The sequence below is a fragment of the Polypterus senegalus genome, chromosome 15 (genome assembly GCF_016835505.1).
Source record: "Polypterus senegalus isolate Bchr_013 chromosome 15, ASM1683550v1, whole genome shotgun sequence".
In the NCBI taxonomy this organism is placed as follows: Eukaryota; Metazoa; Chordata; class Cladistia; order Polypteriformes; family Polypteridae; genus Polypterus; species Polypterus senegalus.
This window is the reverse complement of record NC_053168.1, coordinates 46,675,589-46,699,238: the sequence shown is the minus strand read 5'-3', so window position 1 is coordinate 46,699,238 and position 23,650 is coordinate 46,675,589. Positions and strand designations below refer to the sequence as shown.

General features: G+C 38.2%; 1 protein-coding gene across 1 annotated transcript in view; it reads right to left on the bottom strand.

Annotated features, from left to right (window-relative positions):
- Positions 1-582: 582 nt before the first annotated feature.
- hacl1 (2-hydroxyacyl-CoA lyase 1) overlaps positions 583-23,650 on the bottom strand; it is a 60,928-nt gene continuing 37,860 nt past the window's right edge. Inside the window, exons 14-17 of the mRNA XM_039736362.1 lie at positions 16,310-16,468; positions 14,023-14,130; positions 13,466-13,649; positions 583-872 (exon numbers count right to left, since the gene is read on the bottom strand). Of these exons, the coding sequence (XP_039592296.1) occupies positions 840-872; positions 13,466-13,649; positions 14,023-14,130; positions 16,310-16,468 (484 nt within the window). The 3' untranslated portion in view covers positions 583-839. The remainder of the gene's footprint in view (positions 873-13,465; positions 13,650-14,022; positions 14,131-16,309; positions 16,469-23,650) is intronic.

The window sequence follows — 23,650 nt, the reverse complement described above, 5'->3', positions numbered from 1 at the left end:
TGTCCTCCCTATTCCTCGTTGCTGCATTCTATACGTTGTACTTCAGGTTGAGTGCTCATCAGTTGTCAGCTCTCACATACACAGAAGCCCACCCCTATGAATTAAGATATAATCAAATTTTTTACAGGTGAGCCACAGACTGGTTGGACTAAATTCTTGGTTATTTCAAACCAAACAACTGAGGGAAATGGTAGCATACTGTGACTGCCTTGCTAAAATAATGTAATGTAATAAGGCCTTTAGGATATTTTTAAGCTTGAAGCATGTACTATATAGTCAACTAGTCTCGCTGGTGTTTGCCAAATGAGCCAAACCTTATATACTACAAAATATGATATTTAAAATTCTCTTGCACTTAATTAAATTAAGAACATATAATGAAGGGCTGATTGCTTAAACACAATTTACTATTATGGAACTGATCACTGTCATGCCTTAATTTGGTTAATTGACTTTGTACTGGCTACATTGGGTAGCAGCAGTTCTGAAAGAGAAATGGAATCAGGAGATGGTCGTGTTTATATAATACTAGTCAAGCTTAAAACCGGGAGAGCAAGAATCAAGTAAACAGAGCCCATAATGTGAAATAATAATCATAGTATTCAAGTTTTCATTTCAAATTCAAATTGCTTCAATATACAGCAAAAATGACTTTATTGCAAATATGTAAGGAGGGTATCCCATTTACTATGAGGCAACACAAAGGAAAATAGAAAGCAATGTAAACAATTAATTACAGTTATATATGTAATTTTTTTATATATATTTGTAATTAAAAAAATCATAAAAAATTCAAATTGCAGGTTCAGTGCTTTACAAAGAATGGCACGTCCTTAAATTCATAGATTTGAACGGGTCAACCAGTGAAAGTCCTGGAAACAAAACAAGAAAAAAAAATGAATACATGAATAGAAAAATGTCAGAAAGACTATTACATTTTTTTGTACTTGTTTTTTCTGTGTCCTTTTAAACATTTAAATAGTTTTACATAATTGTGAGAACTGTAAGAAATCAACACTTAAATTTTGACTGAAAACATTATAAATTTTATTTTTTAAAACTGCTATACAATTATTCTCATAATGTATAAAATGTTCCTGTGAAAAGGAAAACGCCATTTTTATTACTGTAACTGTGTCCACTACTCAAAATAGCTAATACATTATGGCTGGACATTGAGAGTGTGGTTGATAACTTTAGAATACTTATAAAATGTAACATGGCCACAGATGGGGGTGGGGAAGAGTCATATTACCAAGTTCACTATGTAGGTAAAAGAATCCCCTTAACATTCTTACAACAGTGCATTAAACTCTAAAATTAACTTTTTAGAGTAGTTTCTGGTAAAATCATGAACTGTTAATTCGTCTTACTAAAGTTCAGCTATACAGTAAATGTGAATCACAATGCCAGAGTGTAACTAAATAGTGTTGCATAGTGATAACAAAAACAAATACTAAACCCAATTTAACACTACTGCACACCGAGATGGAAAAGCCAGACTCATGTCATGTGGAAAAATGTCACTCAGAACACTTCAGCTGACAGCTGGCATGGCAGTTAAATATATTACCACCAATTTCTTTTCAGACAGGAGACTGTGCTTTGTGCTCAACAAATGCAGTCCTTTGGTTTACTGTAGCCTGCTGGCTTTTTGATGTAAGCCATTAGAACTGTCCTAAAGAATACTGTTATTTGTTTTATGACTGAAACTAAACATTGAAGTTTAGAAACAAATGATATTTTAAACACCATGAATACCTTTTGAATATTTTAAATGAAATCTAGCTTGCCTGACAGATTAACCTTTTTCCATACAAAAATAATATGAACATATTTTCTATACAATATATTTTCTGTAATGTAAATATGTTTTACAGTATCTTCTATTGAAGTTGTGCATAAATGTAAATATATTTATTAAAGAACAGGCAGTTAATTACAAACTTTACTTAAATTATTTATTTATTTTAATTCCAAGGAGGCCATTTTCATGGTTGGTTCAGGTCTCCAGCCTAATGCTGCTGTCACGCACAATAACTCTGAGCTACATCAAACTAAAAAAAATTTTTTTTTCTATTCATACGAGTAAATTATTCAGTGACTTTGAATGTGTGCACACACACAAACCCACACATCACCCACTAATAGTCAACACTGTCAATGTGGAGTAAAAAACAGGCATGAAAAAAAGGAATGATGCAAACTCTACACATCTAGTGCCATAATTTGAAAAATTCAAATTAACACTGTCTTTTCACATTCTTTCACAGTGAATATGCTTTTCTGGTGAACGTTTCTGGTGCTGCTTTAAGAGTTCAAGGAATAAGCTTTCACCATGAACAAGTTTATGTATATCGAGTTACCCGTCTTTGAACTGACTTTTCCAGTTCAATTTAAAATTGAAATGCAGATCTAAACTGTAAGGAGGTCTCTTGTTTTCAGGTCAAAAAGCTTTGTCACAGTTTTATTATGCTTTGATTTTTTAGCAGTAAGCACTTTTTTCAAGGTGAAAAATTGGCTTTGGTCATTAATTAGTGTAGTGGACACCTCTAATCATTTATAACACATGTTTTAACTTTCCATCCATCCATCCATCCATCCATCCATCCTCTTCCGCTTATCCGAGGTCGGGTCGCGGGGGCAGCAGCTTAAGCAGAGAGGCCCAGACTTCCCTCTCCCCGCCACTTCTTCCAGCTCTTCCGGAGAATCCCCATGCTCCCAGGCCAGCCGGAGACATAGTCCCTCCAGCGTGTCCTGGGTCTTCCCCGGGCCTCCTCCCGTTGGACGTGCCCGGAACACCACACCAGGGAGGCGCCCAGGAGGCATCCTGATCAGATGCCTGAGCCACCTCATCTGACTCCTCTCGATGCGGAGGAGCAGCGGCTCTACTCTGAGCCCCTCCCGGATGACTGAGCTTCTCACCTTATCTTTAAGGGAAAGCCCAGACACCCTGCGGAGGAAACTCATTTCAGCCGCTTGTATTCGCGATCTCGTTCTTTCGTCACTACTCATAGCTCATGACCATAGGTGAGGGTAGGAGCGTAGATCGACTGGTAAATTGAGAGCTTTGCCTTACGGCTCAGCTCCTCTTTCACCACGACAGACCGATGCAGAGCCCGCATCACTGCGGATGCCGCACCGATCCGCCTGTCGATCTCACGCCCATTCTTCCCTCACTCGTGAACAAGACCCGAGATACTTGAACTCCTCCACTTGGGGCAGGATCTCTCCCCAACCCTGAGAGGGCACTCCACCCTTTTCCGGCTGAGGACCATGCTCTCGGATTTGGAGGTGCTGATTCTCATCCCAGCCGCTTCACACTCAGCTGCGAACCGATCCAGAGAGAGCTGAAGATCACGGCCTGATGAAGCAAACAGGACAACATCATCTGCAAAAGCAGTGACCCAATCCTGAGTCCACCAAACCGACCCCTTCAACACCCTGGTTGCGCCTAGAAATTCTGTCCATAAAAGTTATGAACAGAATCGGTGACAAAGGGCAGCCCTGGCGGAGTCCAACTCTCACTGGAAACGGGCTCGACTTACTGCCGCAATGCGGACCAAGCTCTGACACCGTTGTACAGAGACCAACAGCTCTTATCAGGGGTCCGTACCCCATACTCCCGAGCACCCCCACAGGATTCCCCGAGGGACACGGTCGAATGCCTTTTCCAAGTCCACAAAACACATGTAGACCGGTCGGCAAACTCCCATGCACCCTCCAGGACTCTGCTAAGGGTGAAGAGCTGGTCCACTGTTCCCACCAGGACTAAAACCACACTGTTCCTCCTGAATCCGAGGTTCACTATCCGACGGACCCTCCTCTCCAGAACCCCGAATAGACTTTTCCAGGGAGGCTGAGGAGTGTGATCCCTCTATAGTTGGAACACACCCTCCGTCCCCTTTTAAAGAGGGGACCACCACCCCGGTCTGCCAATCCAGAGGCACTGTCCCGATGTCCATGCGATGTTGCAGAGACGGTCAACCAAGACAGTCCTACAACATCCAGAGCCTTAAGGAACTCCGGCGATCTCATCCACCCCGGGCCCTGCCACCAAGGAGTTTTTGACCACCTCGGTGACTTCAGTCCCAGAGATGGGAGAGCCCACCTCAGAGTCCCCAGGCTCTGCTTCCTCATTGGAAGGCATGTTAGTGGGATTGAGGAGGTCTTCAAGTACTCCTCCCACCACCCTAACGCCCGAAGTCGAGGTCAGCAGCGCACCATCCCCACCATATACGGTGTTGACACTGCACTGCTTCCCTCCTGAGACGCCGGACGGTGGACCAGAATCTCCTCGAAGCCGTCCAAAGTCGCTCTCCATGGCTCTCCAAACTCCTCCCATGCCCGAAGTTTTGCCTCAGCAACAACCAAGCCGCTCCGCTTGGCCTGCCGGTACCTATCAGCTGCCTCCAGAGACCCACAGGACAAAAAGTCCTATAGGACTCCTTCTTCAGCTTGACGGCATCCCTCACGCCGTGTCCACCAACGGGTTCGGGATTGCCGCCACGACAGGCACCACCACCTTGCGCCACAGCTCCGTCAGCCGCCTCAACAATAGAGGCACGGAACATGGCCCATTCGACTCAATGTCCCCACCTCCCTCGGGACGGGTTGAAGTTCTGCCGGAGGTGGGAGTTGAAGCTACTTCTGACAGGGGACTCTGCCAGCCGCTCCCAGCAGACCCTCACAACACGCTTGGGCCTACCAGGTCTGACCGCATCTTCCCCACCATCGGCCAACTCACCACCAGGTGGTGATCAGTTGACAGCTCCGCCCCTCTCTTCACCCGAAAGTGTCCAAGACATATGGCCGCAAGTCCACGACCACACCACAAAGTCGATCATCGACCTGAGGCCTAGGGTGTCCTGGTGCCAAGTGCACATATGAACACCCTTATGCTTGAACATGGTGTTCGTTATGGACAATCCGTGACGAGCACAGAAGTCCAATAACAAAACACCGCCGGGTTCAGATCGGGGCCATTCCTCCCAATCACGCCCTTCCAGGTCTCACTGTCATTGCCCACGTGAGCATTGAAGTCTCCCAGCAAAACGAGGGAATCCCCAGAAGGTATGCCCTCTAGCAACCCCTCCAGAGACTCCAAAAAGGGTGGATACTCCAAACTGCTGTTGGCATACGCACAAACAACAGTCAGGACCCTTCCCCACCCGGCGGAGGGAGGCCACCCTCTCGCCCACCGGGTAAACCCCAATGCACAGGCTCCAGTCGGGGCAATAAGTATGCCCACACCTGCTCGGCGCCTCTCACCGGGGGCAACTCCAGAGTGGTAGAGAGTCCAGCCCCTCTCAAGGAGATTGGTTCCAGAGTCCAAGCTGTGCCGAGGTGAGTCCACTATATCTAGCCGAACCTCTCGACCTCGCACTAGCTCAGGCTCCTTCCCCTTCAGAGAGGTGACATTCCACGTCCCAAGAGCCAGTTTCTGTAGCCGAGGATCAGACCGCCAAGGTCCCCGCCTTCGGCCACCACCCAACTCACACTGCACCCAACCTCCTTGGCCCCTCCCATAGGTGGTGAGCCCATGGGGAGGAGGACCCACGTTACCTCTTCGGGCTGTGCCCGGCCGAGCCCCATGGGTGCAGGCCCGGCCACCAGGCGCTCGCCATCGAGTTTTAACTTTCCACATGTGTAAAAGAGTGCATAAAGTTAAAAGCTGTATTTCATTATATAAAAATGTATACAATTTTTTTATCTCTTCCAGAATCAAACACATACATACACAACAATATAAAATGCATATATTTTAATCTAGGAACTTATTAATTTGGCAATACTTCCAAATAGACTAAAATGCCTGGACAACAGTTAAAAAAACTTCAGAAAGAAAAAAAAAATGAATGGTACTATGATAAACTAAACAACACACTATTTTATTTTATACTGATCAAATATAAAACCAAAATACAAAAAAAGTGTACCAAGTACTACATAATCAAAATTTAAAGCATTTTGGATGCAGTTCTCAAGAAAATTGGAGTTACTCTTCTGTTGCTACGTGGTCTCAAATGTAATGTAACTACAGTAATGTTCATAGAATGCACCATCAAAAGCTGCTTTATTGCACAAAGCAAGTAAGGTTTTGCTTTAAAATAAATAGCAAATACAACAATTTTAAATAACAAAGTTAAAAGTTGTAAAAAGCTAAATATCAAGATACTGTATATAATATAGCTGGTAAGAGTGCATTTTAGTTCATAAGGTCTCAATAATTTTAAATTTAGACCAACCGTTTATGGATTACCTGAAATTTAAAATACATGTAATTTAAGTAACACAAGCAATATTTTATATTTTCAGCAGCTGCACACTGTACAGCCCTCAATTATTCCTCATAAAAAATACAAGAATATACTCCAAGATGTTCTTTTCTGTGGCAAAGATTAATATTTTAATGCCTCCTTACATTAAATTTATGCTGCCTCCCCAAGATGCATGCGGAACAAGAATTACAAGGGCTGGCAAGAGACGGTGCAGTGTCACCTGTTGCATTACCCATAACCAATAACTTACTTATGTCAAGTAATTAAAACAAGTGGATTTGTGCTGCTTATGCAGTTCAGCACTTTTAGAATTTCACCCATGAATGTATTCACAATGACCTCAAGTGGCTTTGCAGAAGCATTACATCTACCAAATGACTATGTACACTAGTGGTGTCTAACTCAAATCCTTTAGGGCCATAGTGGAGAAAGGAAGGCAGGACATTTGGGTGAGCTGCATAGTTGAGAGAGTTCCTAGGTTTAAATTCCTTGGCACACATCTCCCAGGACCTTGCTTGGTCTGTTAACACAACTTCCCTGGTGAAGAAGGCACAGAAGCATCTTAAGGATGCTGAGGAAGGCTATCCTGCCTAAACAGCTATTGGAGTCCTTCTATCGCTGCTCTGTGAAAAGTATACATACCTGTAGCATCCTGGTATGGTATGCTGGCTGCTCCGACTGACAAGAAGGCTCTTCAGAGAGTCATCAAATCAGCACAAAAAATGACCAAACACCCAGTTATCTTCATTAGAGGACATATACAGAACTTGATGTTTATGAATGGCCAAAAAAAATCATTAGGGACCCACCTCACCAAGGCCACCACCTTTTTACTCAGCTCCCTTCTGGAAGGCATTATAGTTCTATTAAAATGCACGCTTTCAGACTACTGAAAAGCTTCTACCTGAGTGTTATTATAGTACTAAATTTTGTTAAATTGTTTACTGCATTTAAGTGTTTTTGATCTTATGTCTTTCACTGTCATCCATGGCATCAATGGGACAAAAGTGCAACCTCTTGGGGACTCACTACAATCACTATAAAATGGAACTAATTCACTATTTATGTATATTTTTCCACCTCCAATGTATTATTGGTTTTATTGTTTTATATTAATTCGTGTGTGTAGAAAAAAATGCAGAGCATATGTTAAATCTGTTGAAGGTTCTGTTGTTATTGTATTATATGCACTATTCAGGGGACAAAAATTTTGTTGTACATCTGTGCAATGACAATAAAACCCATTCTATTCTATTCATTCAGTCTGAAGAAACTATAGTCAATTTCTGCAGCATCTTGAGAAAGGCAGGAACCAACACTAGACAGGGCACAAAATCAAACCAGGCACAGCTACACATATCCACACTCTTTCATACAAAACTCAATTTAAGAGTTACCAATCAACCTACTAAAGAAAAAAAAAAAACCATATAGACATTGAGAAACAGTAGTTTCTCTGCTGATATTTAATGTTATAAGTGTGGATGACTGTTAATCATTGGCAACACACTGTTAAAATAAGAATATCAATTATAGCAACAAAATAATGGGTCCAGTGCAAGGTTATTATAGTTTTGCCTTTTTATTTCTATACTAGACATTAAGCCCGTTACGATAACGGGCGCTAGAACAGTAGTGCATAAACATTAGTAGGAAACGTCTATATTAAATGGCAAGGGACCTTGTATGTGGCTGTAATATGCGTCACTGTATTGTGTGCCTTTAATTTTCTCTCTCAGTAATACTGGTTTGTATATCTGTAAAATGCTTGTAATTTTGTGTGACAGTAATACAGTGGAACATTGGTTCACGACCATAATTCGTTCCAAAATTCTGGTCGTAACCCGATTTGGTTGTGAACCGAAGTAATTTCCCCCATAGGATTGTATGTAAATACAATTAATCCGTTCCAGACCGTATGAACTGTATGTAAATATATATATTTTTTAAGTTTTTAAGCACAAATATAGTTAATTAAACCATTGAATGAACAGCAGAATAGTAAACTAAATGTAAAAACATTGAATAACACTAAGAAAACCTTGAACAACAGAGAAAACTAACACTGCCAGAGTTTGCGCTATAGCCCGATGACCCACTCACTAAAAACACTTTTTTTTTTTTTTTTTTAAACGAGTTTTAAGCACAGAGAAATAATAAACATTTGAAAAATCCATAATTTAATAAACAACCAAGAAAAGTAACATTGCAACAATGCATGCTGTGCCTCTGTATGTGTGTGTGTGTTTCTCTCGTTGGCCTGCGTGCGTGTGTGTCTCTCTTAAGTGCGCGCCTCTGTCTGTCTGTCTGGCACACGCGCCTGTGTGTGTGTGTGTGTCTGTCTGTCACGCCTGTGTGTGTATGTGTCTGTCTGTCTCTCGCACGCACGCAACTGTGTGGTTTTCTCTCTCTCTGCACACACAGGGAATGCACAGGAACAGACGGAACACGTGCCGTGTGGCAAGACACACACACACGGACACCTGGACGCACACAAGGGTTTTATTGAAGAGGATTTTTTCTGACCTTACTGGAAATTCAGTTTAGTTTTAGTTTTCCTTCGTCGTGTATCTTTAGTTTTAATTTAGTTTTTATTTTACAAAGACATTTCTATTTTATTTTTATATATATATTAGTTTTGGTTTTAGTAATTATGGTATGGTTCAAGAGCTACTATGGAGTTTAGTTTTTGTGCCACAGTAAAGACAGAACTGTACACTTAACAGGTTTGGATATAATATGAGTTTAATGTTAGTGGAAGCTAACACTAACCAACACAGTTTACTATTTGGTTTTGTTTTTGACTGATAAAAACAAGCATAATCAAAACCAGGTACTGAATATGAATGGTTTTACACAATTTTATAATTTTTACAATATTTTTTGTCATTTGTGCTGAACAAATCTACGCTGTCTGTTGGCACTTTTTTACTTTTCCTTATACTGCCCAGAATGGTCCAATTTGTAATGAAATTTAGGTGAATTTTAAGGTGTGAGGGTTTTTTAAATGTCTACATACACATATATATATACACACACACACACACACACACACACACACACAAACAGTGGAACCTCGAGATACGAGTTTTAATTTGTTCCAGCACTGAGCTCATATAGCGAATTTCTCATATCTAAAACAAATTTCCCCATTGAAAATAATGGAAATCCAGTTAATCTGTTCCGCACCCTCAAAAATATCAACATAAAAATCAATTTTCCTAACAAATAACACTGATAAATAATATATACAAGTGGAACCTCGGTTTGCAAGTAACTTGGTTTACGAGCGTTTTGCAAGACGAGCTACATTTTTTAATTAATTTTGACTTGATAAAACGAGCGATGTCTTGCAATACAAGTAGTATGGATACACTTTGTCTGCTGAGTGTCATGTGATCATAACTGAGCTGATGGTTCTCTCTTGTGCGCGTGTCTCTCTCCTTATCTCTCTCGCTTGCTTGCCTCTCTTTCTCTCTCTCGCAATTGTCTCCTATTTTTCGTCTGCATGTCCGCGATATTTTTGGATACGCTTATACGGCGAACTGCTACAGCGAAACAATGAAATTACAAGCGCACAAACGTGTAGATCCTCACGCTACGGGAGAACAAGGAACACTGAGTGAGCTGATGGACTGGCAGCATCAGCTTGGGTGAATCCCCAAGTTGAGGCGGATCGGGAAATGAGCCACACATACCCACAGCCTGGCTCGTGGCTCTTTATGCGAGCCAATGCTCTTATTTGGATCCGAAATTTTTCGCTCATACTTTAATCTTGAATTTCTCGTATACAGAGGTGATCGTATCTCAAGGTTCCACTATATATAAGAGATTCTACTGTGTTCTGACAGGTGTGATTATGAAAATCATGGGGGCTTAGGAAGAATAGGGCTCTTAAGCTTGAATTAGTGTGCAGACCCCACCTAGTTGTATTGAGGGGAACAAAGAAAAACAAGCATGTAGTGTGAAGGTTAGGGGCAGTAAGACTTGAATAGCCCACCATAAGAACAGTAAACCCTTAATGAGCAGAATAAGAGCAAGTAAAAAGAGTGTGGAGGGGCAGAAAATGACAAGAGACAGCCTCTGAGATTAGGAACAATATACACATTATCTAAACCTGTTTATCCACAGCAGGATCGCAGGAACCTGGAGCCTACCCAAGCAGGTTTGGATGCAAGGCAAGAGAAATCCATGGTATGCAATATGTATGATATGGCTGATGTTAAGAAGAAAAAAAAAAAAAAAAAAGAATATGATATTTCAATTATCTATTTTGAGAGAGAGAGAGAAATTGAAAAAAATGGGGACAGATATTTTAAAACATAATTTTACTACTGGATTATTTTCACAATATCAGGTATTTTGAGCTGTAAATATGAACTAAAAAAGATAAATGAATATAGCATAAATACAAAAATACATCAGTATGTTTAGTTTTTCATCACTTGGAAGACTCTCTTCGCCTACCTACCGGTAGTTCAGTGAAGACATTGCAAACTCAGGAAAAAAAAAAGGTTTGTATCTCTTCGTTGTTAAACGACATTTTTAAAGCAAAAGTGATTGGTCAGCAACAATATGCTGACCTTGTATGATGACCGTTCGTCTCTTGATCAATGCTGTTTTATTTTCAAAAATTGGGAGTGGTCTCCCATAGACCTTCTCGTGTACTCCGATATGGGGATGGATATTTGAGGAATAGACCGCAAGACAACGATTATATTATGTACATTAAAGAACCATCAACAACAAATCAAATCAATAATATATTGAACAATTATGATAAAAGTATATTTGAATAAATCGAACACTGCAGCTGCATGAATACAAAAAATAATCGAGAATGTGTTCAGGTAATGTACCACTTCCGGCTCAAAAGTTAATACAGATCTACAATTCTGGTGTAACAACCACATGCCAAATTTCATCCATTTATCTAGTTGCGTTTTTGAGTTATCGTGTTTACACAAACACATACGCAAAATGGTATTTTCGGATTCAGGGAAGTCTACAACATCAAAATTCATAAAAATCTTGAGGTCAAACTTTTTTCATGATTACTATACTTTCTCTATACTTTGTATACTTTGAGGGCGAAGTGTCAGGTGAATTACTGACAACAAAATGCAGTTACCTGAGAAATACACTGAAACGCTACTTACTCATGATTTTCTGGCCATACGGTAAAGTTTTTGTTGACCAGCACATTCCTAGCATTTGAATTACATCTTGATATACAACAAGTGCAAAGAAAGGCGGCGCATAAATCTCTTTTTTTTCCCACAGGCTTTATGGGCACATTAAGCTTGCTTGGTCACAGCAAATGCTGTGAGAACACCCGGCCTCCTTCAGTAGCCACCGTTCACTGGATGAATATGTGCGGGTGGCTTGTGTTGGATGACTTTCTGTTTTACAGTTAAAACTTACAAGGGTTAAAAGACTGAACGGTAAGAATATTAATTCAAAAATGAAAACAAATTATTTTAGTAAATTATTATTTTATTTCAGTTAAGCCTTTCCAACTACTTTAATAGTTTCGTTTAGTTCTAGTTTTTCATTTCGGTTTTGTTAATTATTTTATTTCAGCTTGCGAAAATATTTTTTTAATAATAGTTTTAGTTTTGATGATTTTAGTTTTTGTTAACTATAATAACCTTGGTTCAGTGATTTGGTAATTAATAGCTTCAAGTGATTTTAAAATACATTGTGGATTTTGAAAAAATTACTTTTTAAAATTAAACATAGCAATTAATCAAGGACTAGTAAAATTCCATTGTTTGTATATAAAAAAAAGTAATAAAAACAAAATAACTAAGGCCAACATCTTTTTCTACTAGGATGCTTTTCTTAAATGTGATGTCTTTTCAAAAAGGCTCAGGATTAAGGCAAATTTTTAAGGTCTCATTCACACTGGTTTTAACAAAAATGCTCAGCAAAATATTCTGCAAGACTGAAAAATTATTTATGCATCATTTATTATTTCTCTGCTTGATTATAAAACTGACCTAACTCTTATTTCCAGGAGGGACGTGGTGCTTTCTTTTGTCTCTTCAAAAATAATTTTCCACTGAATGATTGTTTACCTTAATTATACAGTCTCCTCCACAAGAACTTGAGATGTTGTTAATTTGTAGATACACGCAACACAAAAATAATGGCTTCTAATACCTAGTATGTAGGGACAAGCATGATTTCTTTGTTGTTCAAATGTAATCTGACTGTCCTAAAGAAATAAGATGTACTTAACAAATATTAAAACAGGATGGAAGACAAGTTAATAGATGATCATTTTTGGTTTGAGAGACGTTAATAATAATAATAATAATAATACATTTTATTTGAAAGCGCCTTTCAGAACACTCAAGGACACTGTACACAGTAAAAATAATAATAAAAGTAAGAAAATAAAAAGCAGGCAAAAGAGCAAGTAATTTACAAGATCATAAAACATAAAACATAAAACAGTTCCAAGATAGGAAAATGGAGAAAGTTATGTGGGATAAGCTATTTTGCATAGGTGAGTTTTTAGACTAGACTTAAAAAGAGAGAAAGAGGTGATGTTTCTTATTTCAGGAGGTAGGGAATTCCAAAGTCGAGGAGCAGAGCAACTGAAAGCCCTGCTCTCCATAGTGGCAAGACGGGGGACAGGGACAGAGAGAGAAAGAGAAGAAGAGGATCTGAGACACCGAGATGGGATGATGATCTGAACCAAATCAGAGAGATATGGAGGAGAGAGATGATGAATAGCCTTAAATGTATACAGAAGTATTTTAAAATTAATGCGATATTTGATCGGAAGCCAATGGAGCTGCTGGAGAACAGGGGTGATGTGGTGAATAGAAGGGGTTATCCACGTTATCTGTTTATATGTATTTTCTAAATAGGTTTACCAAGTTACATTGTATTATAATTTACCAGGTTACATTATATATTATTTGTTATATCAAGTGTAACTAGAACCTGCCCTAGTCAAATGTGATACAAGGCAGAGGCCAGCTTGGTGTAGGACACCAGCCGATTACAGACAAACTAAGTATCTCTGTAGTAAAATGAAATTGACCATTTAATTGGAAAATATATTGCTTTGCAAGAAAAGATCAAAGTTTCAAATCAGTTCAGAAGCATGATTCAAGCAAGGCAAATCTGGATGCGTGTTTAAAAGTAGCAGTAAGAAATATAATTATTACCTGTGGTTTTCTATCTGATGACGGATTAATCATGATATTTATAAGAGAAGGCGTTTCACAATTCAGACTTTCTTCAAGAGCCCTGTGCAGCTCATCTGGTGTTCGAACAAAATACCCTTTTCCACCAAATGCAGACATCACTTGTTCATAATGAGCATTAGGTAGTAGGGAAACTGGTGGAGCTCTGAGGACCAGAGAAATATACTATTAATAAGCAGATTAGGGTAAAATGAACCAAAGGGTTAATGCAACAGGACCTGCAATACTTCTAAACATACAGCACCATGCTCTCTTGCTTTAAAGTCCTTTATTATTTCAAGTGTCCACTTAATACGGAAGTAAATGTATTTTGCAAATATATTTCAGATATTTCTGTGCATGTTAAACATCATGAAACAATAACACCACATTCCTTTCCCCTGGTGAACTGGTAAAACTATAGTTATAATTGGATACACCTAATTGGACAATGCTTGACTATTAAACACTGTAATTTTTTAATCTTCTCGTTGTGACTTAAACTACTTTATAAAAATAAAAAAACTCAATTTGCATACATGGTTTCAAGGTCTCCTATTTTTTCCATCTCTTTCCAACTGTCTTCATCTAATCCACTGTAGATTCCATTATTATTCACAATAATGATGATTATTGGTAGTTTATACCTATTAAAAAAAGTATAAAAATAATTAAGCCAAACTATGAATAATTTACATGCATTTTAGTCACAGCTTGAGAATAGTGGGTATCAACCCAATTGTCTTCTACTCATTTTAGCATGGTACTTAAGAACTAATTGAGTGATGTTCTCCTCTCTTTTTAGAAATATTGATTCTTCTCTGGTAGTCTTTATCCTGATCGATCTGTTTCACCTTTAAAGTATGCTCAATATTACCCCATCTCCGTTTTTCTTCTAGCTATCAGCTTTTTAGACCCAGCTAGTCGACTCTATACACTTTCTTCCATGTATGTTTTTTCCTTTATACAGTATATATAGTGGATACAGAAAGTATTCAGACCCTTTCACTTTTAACATTTTGCTGTGTTGCAGCCTTGTGCTAAAATGATTCAAAATTCATTATCTTCCCACATCAAGCAACTCTCAATGCCCCTAAATGAGAAAGAGAGAACAGAATTTATGAAATTTTTGCAAATGTACTAAAAATAGAAAACTGAAATCTCACATTTACACAAGTATTCAGGCACTTAACTCCACAGTATTTTCAAAATGCAATAATGGGTTAGATTAACTGCATTTAATGTAAAAAGCAATGTTATACAGTAATGCCATATCTTCTTTGTTTCATATTTGTATCACATACTGTTTGTAATTTTCTTTTTCAATTTCTCTTTCCTTTAACAGTTTTTCTTGTTCCTCCTTTTCCCTACAATTGTTTAGCACTTCCTTCATCTTTGTCATGGTTTTTTTTTCTATTTATTCTTTTGTCTTTAAGCTATTATTTTTTCTTTTATTTTGTTATAAAAAAACATGTTCAGCTTTTTTTTTTTTTTTTTTTTTAAGTAATTCTCTCACTTCTTTTCTTATAATTATAGAACCATGGTCTCCTCTCATTTCTGCTTTCCCACCCAACTATCCATCCTTCTTCTAAGCCAGCTTATCCAGATCAGGGTCCCAGGAAAGCTGAAGAGTATCCCAACAAGCATCAAGTGAAAACGAAAGAACAATCCCTCAAATAGGGCATCAGCCCATGGTAGGGTAAACACACACACACACACACACACAAACATATCAGGGGCTAATTTAGCACCATAAATCCACATGACCTGCACCTTTGGACTGTGGAATAAGACTGGACCACCTAGAGAAAAAGGGAACATTGGAAAAAATGCACACTCCAAGCAGGGAGCACTCAAAACCTGAACTTCAGTCATTTTTTAAGTGCTAGGACTGTTCAGCCATACCATCCCTCTCCCTCCTCAATTTTACCTATTGCTAAAGCTCATAAATTGTATCATGTTCAAAACATTGCAAATTTGTTTATCAAAGTTTATGCTGTCAGCAGCTGGTATGAATTCCTAAAACACCTGCACAATATGCACATCACTATATTTAGGTTTTTAAAACACAAGCCCATATACTGTAAATCCACATAAAAAGGCAATATTTATAAGAACAATCATTTTTTACAACTGACTGATTATAACAATTGATAAACTATTGACTAACATGAATGAGTGATCAACAAAACTATTGGATGGTTTCAGTCAATCTCTCGCTCTCTGACATTTGCAAGATGTAGTAAGGCAGCCATGTCAGACCTCACAAAAACTCTTTGCTCTCAATGTAAAACTTATGAATGTCTCTACATACACTATAGGTCTTTCAAGATGGCCAACATGAGAGCAAGAAAGATACCAAATTAATCAATAAATTAAGGCTAGATTCTAATCTGTGCAGATGTACATATTTCATTAATGTAATTAATTGAATGCAATTACAGGCTTTTCTAACTCACATGCAAGTTCTTTTGCCTACTCCACTGAAATGGTGATATTCCATTCTCCTACAGTCCATTCCCACCCCCAACATGTAATTCACTAAAATATAAGGTGATCGCCTGGCGCTAAACTTTACCTTGCAACAATTCACCTTGGTAACATTAAAACATAAACCCACACTGCAATTCTAGAGTAAATCAGTCAGTGAAACATGGACTGCATAGACAATTAACCAAAAATTACCAGATCATATAAACTTCTACCAAAAAGAGGACCACAACTTGGATCACAACTTTCTTATGATACAGCTACATTATGTGACTGGAAATTCTTCACGATTATTAAATAAAATAAACAAAGGTAAATGTCAAATCAGAAGTTTACCTGCATATTGTTTCTACTTCCATGCCAGAAAATCCAAAGGCACTGTCACCCTGGATACAAACTACACGCTCAGGTGTGTTTTGTTGTTTTGCAACGACTGCTGAAGCAATAGCAAATCCAAGACCCACACCCATTGTGCCAAAGGTACCAGCATCCAGCCTTCGGGGAAAAATAAATGAGTGTTTACTTAATAAACATTTGTAATTAAATAACCAAGTTATTTTCTCTGTTATAACTACATAAGGAAAAGAAATATCATGTACATGATTAAGCTTAATTAAAGAAATGTCATTGAAAATAAATTTTAAAATCCAGTATCTCCATCACACTAAATAAAAAAAATATGACGTTAGACAAATTTCTGTTGAACTGTTCTATAAACAAACATTTACTAGCCTTTTTAGCTACTTGTATTGTGTTCTCTCTAACTAATTCTTGAAATTAATTATACTTGTTAATCAATTTAAGTTATTTAAAAAAACAGGTGATAAAACAGAAATGTTTAAAATTAACACTAGAATTACCAGAGCCTACGAAAAAACTCGTAATTCCGTCCCACCTTAAATCGCTTCTTAAAATCGTTCACAGCTCTCCACCAGCGTCTTTTGTCATCTAAATGTGCTGATAAAAATCAGGCTGCAAGCAGCCGGCTATTCCATCCCCCCACCGACTTAGAACGTGCACAAACTTCTCCCAGCTCATGCCTTGATTGATTATCTAGGAGTGAAGTGAAGTTTTAGAGTGGAAAGAATAGATCATTATTTGGAATACACGCATTTCACGTGTGTTCCGTTTCTACAGTAATCCGTGTAAACACATTTTTAAAACAGAAACGTTTTTCATATTGTAGTAGTAAATGACAAAATGTAAGCATAAACTATATAATGTATGAGGCCTAAAGTCCAAATATCAAACACTTTCACAAAAGGTACACATATAACAGAACAAGTATGCTTTTATTCAAAAATATAACTGCAGAAGAAAGCCACCTTAGCATGCCATATTGACACGCACGTACTGCAGCTGCCACAGTAGCATAATGGTATCAGCCGCTTACTGGTATCCAAAAGCTTATGAGTTCGATCCCACATGGCTCAGTTTTGAGAAGTAAACTGCTCTTATTCTTACTATTTTAGAATAAAAACATGCATTTGATTTCAGTGTGTAACAGCCAGTAATTTATGATACTTGTAAAGGTTAGTTTTTTTTTTTTATTCACTTTTCATTCTCAGTCTCACAGTCGTGTTCAGGATCCTTCCCTACCCCCCATCTGAGAATGCTGTTTTCACATAAAGATGTGCTGTAGCTCTGCAGCGTACTTGTGACTGCATTCTCGCCAATGCTTGCGAACTGAAGTGCCTGCGTGCACTTTTCGTGGCATTACACGCCTATTTTTTAGCATGCCCGTGTCGCTCAAACACAGGAACATATGTTGGTGTACAAGAATAAAAAACAAGTGCACTTTTATTCTAGACTATAAGTGAAGAAAAATAAAGCAAGTTACAGTAGGCGGTTGATACGACAGCTTGCGTGGTGCAATGCTAAGAACTGCTGATTTCCGATCCGTGCTATATAAAATCATCACATTCAAATATTAACAATTTCCACACACCCTTCCTACATTCACGACATGTGTACTTGTTGCAGTGTACACATCTCTCTGGGCTATGGTTCCTATTACACTGAATGAGCACCTGACATTGTACTTTCTTCCCTATATAAATAACATTCGAGTATAGCGCCTCCAAATAAATCACATTTGAATTATAGCGCGTCTTTATGTGAAAACAGCATTGTCAGATTGGGGGTGGGATCGTGAACGCGACTGAGAGAATGGAACTGAATAAAAAAAAAGACTGAAATCAAATGTATGTTTTATTCTAAAATAGTTAAGTACATGCAATATTATTTGAAACGAACAGCGCCAGATCGGGCATATTCAAACCCGATCCGACGCTGTTCGCTTTCAAATAATATTGCATTAGTCGATGATGTTTTTACATATATTGTCTCTTTCATTCATCTTGCGGTTTGTAATCAGTGACCGCTGTTTTTCCCGATCTTGCCAGTTCGCACATGTTGCTGTATGGTGCTGTTTCTTTTGTACTCCAGGACATGCAGAGGACAGAATAGTACAGAGCAGTGAGTTCAGCGCTATATGCAATCAGACAGACAAACAGGCAGATAAGGCACTAGATATATAAATAAACAGGGAAGGCACTGTATAATAGATATATAAAAAACAGCTAAGGGGATAGATATATAGATAGGTAGAAAGGAAAGGCACTATATGATAGGCAGACAGGAAGCTCCTATATAATAATAAAATTACTGTTATTACTATGTAGATAGACAGGAGTTCAGCGTCGAGCGTGTATTCAAACCCGATCTGACACTGTTCGCTTTCAAATAATATTGCATGTACTTAACTATTTTAGAATAAAAACATACATTTGATTTCAGTCTTTTTTTTTTTATTCAGTTCCATTCTCTCAGTCGCGTTCACGATTCCCCCCGCCAACCCCAAACTGACAATGCTGTTTTCACATAAAGACACGCTATAACTCAAATGTGATTTATTTGGAGACGCGCTATACTCGAATGTGATTTATATTGGGAAGAAAGTACAATGTCAGGTGCTCATTCAGTGTAATAGGAACCATAGCCCAGAGAGATGTGTACACTGCAACAAGTACACATGTCGTGAATGTAGGAAGGGTGTGTGGAAATTGTTAATATTTGAATGTGATGATTTTATATAGCACGGATCGAAATCAGCAGTTCTTAGCATTGCACCACGCAAGCTGTCGATCAACCGCCTACTGTAACTTGCTTTATTTTTTCTTCACTTATAGTCTAGAATAAAAGTGCACTTGTTTTTTATTCTTGTACACCAACATATGTTCCTGTGTTTGAGCGACACGGGCATGCTAAAAAAAATAGACGTGTAATGCCACGAAAAGTGCACGCAGGCACTTCAGTTCGCAAGCATTGGAACGAGAATGCAGTCATAAGTACGCTGCAGAGCTACAGCGCATCTTTATGTGAAAACAGCATTCTCAGATGGGGGGTAGGGAAGGATCCTGAACACGACTGAGACTGAGAATGAAAAGTGAATAAAAAAAAACTAACCTTTACAAGTATCATAAATTACTGGCTGTTACACACTGAAATCAAATGCATGTTTTTATTCTAAAATAGTAAGAATAAGAGCAGTTTACTTCTCAAAACTGAGCCATGTGGGATCGAACTCATGAGCTTTTGGATACCAGTAAGCGGCTGATACCATTATGCTACTGTGGCAGCTGCAGTACGTACGTGTCAATATGGCATGCTAAGGTGGCTTTTTTCTGCAGTTATATTTTTGAATAACAGCATACTTGTTCTGTTATATGTGTACCTTTTGTGAAAGTGTTTGATATTTGGACTTCAGGCTTCATACATTATATAGTTTATGCTTACATTTTGTCATTTACTACTACAATATGAAAAACGTTTCTGTTTTAAAAATGTGTTTACACGGATTACTGTAGAAACGGAACACACGTGAAATGCGTGTATTCCAAATAATGATCTATTCTTTCCACTCTAAAACTCCACTTCACTCCTAGATAATCAATCAAGGCATGAGCTGGGAGAAGTTTGTGCACGTTCTAAGTTGGTGGGGGGATGGAATAGCCGGCTGCTTGCAGCCTGATTTTTATCAGCACATTTAGATGACAAAAGAGGCTGGTGGAGAGCTGTGAACGATTTTAAGAAGCGATTTAAGGTGGGACGGAATTACGAGTTTTTTCGTAGGCTCTGGTAATTCTAGTGTTAAGAAAACAATAAGTAAGGTGTATGCCAAATATGATTTTAAAATCTGTTATTCAACTAAGACAAGAGCACAAATGGAGATGGTTACGGGTGAATTTTGCACATGTGCTTGAAAATATGAGGGGTGTTCATAAGGTTTTCGCAATATTATATTTTCGTTGGAAATGGTGAAGCCGGGAGGAGTAGTAATTGGGCATTAAAAAATTGGCACAACGCTGGGTGACTATGTAGAAAAGTGATGTAATTTGTTTTTGAAATTCTCAATAAACAAACATTTTGAATATCCCTTGTATTTCTCCCACAAACAATGTAGACAACAACCTACATAATAGTTTAGTTTGAACTTAAATTAGAGTAAATGGCTTACTCTCATCACACTTTTTTATATTTTTAAATTATTTGGGACCAAGTTGAAGAGGAAGACAGGTATTAATTTAAATAAATGTTGGTTCCAAAATCATTATTGCCATTTTGTAATTTTACATGTCAACATAACATTCTTACACCTCCTTAATTCAGTTCAAAAGTTGTAGAGGAGGTGCACATCTTGTATGACAAGCAGCACTGGACAGGTGTCAACTATGGATAAGGACATGGACACATCCACATTAGCACAGGTTTTGAGGCACCAATTAACCTAATCAATAACATGTTTCTGGGTAGTAGGAGGAAACTCTAGTATGCAAAGAAGAGTTTTGACCAACATGGGGAAAGGGTGCATTCAGCTGCAAGGTTTGACCCCAAGACATTGGATCCATGAGGCAGCAATAGTAAACACTGCATCAGTGTGCTGTCTTTTTTTTAATCTTCATTTTCTATATTCACTTAGAAAAAAGCAAGAGTTTTAAACATTGTTTAAAATTAATCCATCAACGTTTAGGTTCATTACACAGTGCCATTTTGACCAAAGGATTACATTGATGTGCTCCACAAAATCAAGTGATTCTGCTTATGGTTGAAACATATTGTGCATGATGGAACTGATAATTACAAAACAGATGACTTTTGTAATCACAATTTCATTGTATAGGTAGATTTTGCTATATAATAGGAGATGTAAAACTTGCCTCAGACATAAGCATTCCAAAAGAAGGAAGCTTGAATGTCCTGCATACAGTTTTGAGTTACTGTTTTCCCCTTAACCACGTACAATAAAAGTAATACAAAATGTTTTGGTGAAAAGGGCACCTCACAACTTCAGAATATGCAAATACTACAGTTCAACAAATCAGGTCAGGTCAGGATGGGGAGCGTGCATTGGTACAGCGCGTTGCTGCACCCACCACACGACAAAACAGCTCGGGATCCTGGTTTTCAACCCACCAAGCAGACACGTGTTCTAATCCCACCCTCTGGAAATTACCATCTATGGGAGCCCCCTTGGCCTGTTAAAGCTGCTCAGGCCCTCAACAATGAGGATCCTGTGAGCCAGATCACCGTCAGGGAATCGAGCCACATGGTCACAGTGCCGTAACTGACACTGCCTCACAATGCTGATAACGTGACTCACATTCGGGACTCAAAGTCAAAGCAGCAGTACTTCAACAAATAAAAAAATAAAAATAAAATGAAATAAGCTAAAGAAATCTTAATTAATGCAAATTTACCCAATTTGGTACATGCTGGGTTTAAATTAAATACAAAGGAGTCCATCTCTAAACTACGTATCAGTAAAAGAAATAACAAAAGCTAACATTAAACCAAAAATTAATTGACCACCAAGAATCAGTGCAACAGTTTCTGTCACAAAAGAGAGTTTTTAATACAGCTAGTAATACATTAACCCTACTTTATCTTGCTTTAAACCACATAAAATCATTATTGTATTAATGTACCCTGCCTGGAATCTTTTCTTTCTAAAAGTAAGTTATTGTTGTAAAAGACAAGGAAGTCAGTTTCCTCACCTGATACTTTGTGATTAGCACAGTTTATTTATAGATGTACAACCCCAATTGCAAAAACTTTGGGATGTTGTTTAAAATGTAAATATTAAAAGAATGTAACAATTTGCAAATCTCACAAACCTATATTTTATTCATAACAGAACAAAGAAAACATATAAATGTTCAAACTGAGAAAATGTTCCATTTTAAGAAAAGAATAAGGTCATCTTGAATTAGATGGCAGCAAGACATCTCAAAAAAGCTTTACCACTGTGTAGCTTCCCCTCTTCTTTTAACAACAGCCTGTAAACATCTAGGAACTGAGACCAGTTGCTGGACTTTTGGGAGAGGAATGTTATCCTATTCTTGTCTGATATAGGATTCTGGTTGCTCAACAGTCCTGGGTCTTTGTTATATTTTTTATTTCATGATGTGCCACATGTTTTCAATCGGTGATAGGACTGGACTGCAGGCAAGCTAGTTCACACCCGGACTCTTCCACTATGAAGCCAGGCTGTTTTAACAGATGTAGAATGCAGTTTAACATTGTCTTGCTGAAATATGCAATGCATTCCCCGAAAAAGACATTGTCTGGATGGGAGCATGTATTGCTCTGAAACTTTCAACATTGATGGCGTCTTTCCAGACATGCAAGATGCCAAACCCATAGGCACTAATACACCCCCATACCATCAGAGATACAGGCTTTTGAACGGAGTGCTGATAAGCCAGATGGCCTCCTCTTTAGTTCGGAGGACGTGGTGTCCATTTTTTCCATAAAGAATTTCAAATTTCAATTTGTATAACCACTTTGTCTCAATCCATTTTAAATGAGCTTTGGCCCAAAGAAGACAGCGGGACTTTTGAATCATGTTCACATATGGCTTCTTCTTTGCATGATAGAGCTTTAACCTACATTTGTGGATTCACAGACAATGATTTTCCAGAGCTCATGCAGTAATTTCCATGACTGAGTCATGTTTGTTTCTAATGTAGTGCCACCTGAGGGCCCAAAGATCATGGGTATCCAATATTGATTTTTGGCTTTGTCCTTTACACATAAGAGATTTTTCCAGATTCTCTGAATCTTTTGATGATCTTATGTATGGTAGAGGATGAGATATTTCAAGTCTTCGCAATTTTACATTGAGGAACATTATACTAAAATTGTTCCACATTTTGTAGATATAATGTTTTGCAGATTGGTGAACCTTTGCCGTCTTTACTTCTGAGAGACTCTGCCTCTCTAAAATGCTCTTTTTATACCAAATCATGTTACTAACCTGTTGCCAAATAACCTAATTAGTTGCAAAATGTTGCTCCAGCGGTTTCTTTTTAGTACCACTTACTTTTCCAGCCTTTTGTTGCCCCGACCCAACTTTTTTGAGACACATTGCCATCAAAATGAGCTAATATTTTTCATGAAATAGTAAAATGCTTCACTTTCAACATTTCATATGTTTTCGATGTTCTACTGTGAATAAAATATGGGTTAATGAGATTTACAAATTATTGCATTCTGTTTTGATTTACATTTTACATAGCGTCCCAACTCTTTTGGAACTGGGGTTGTACTATTATGACTGACATACAGATGCTTTACATTTGTTTAAGCATTATCCTTAACAGTAAACTTTTACAT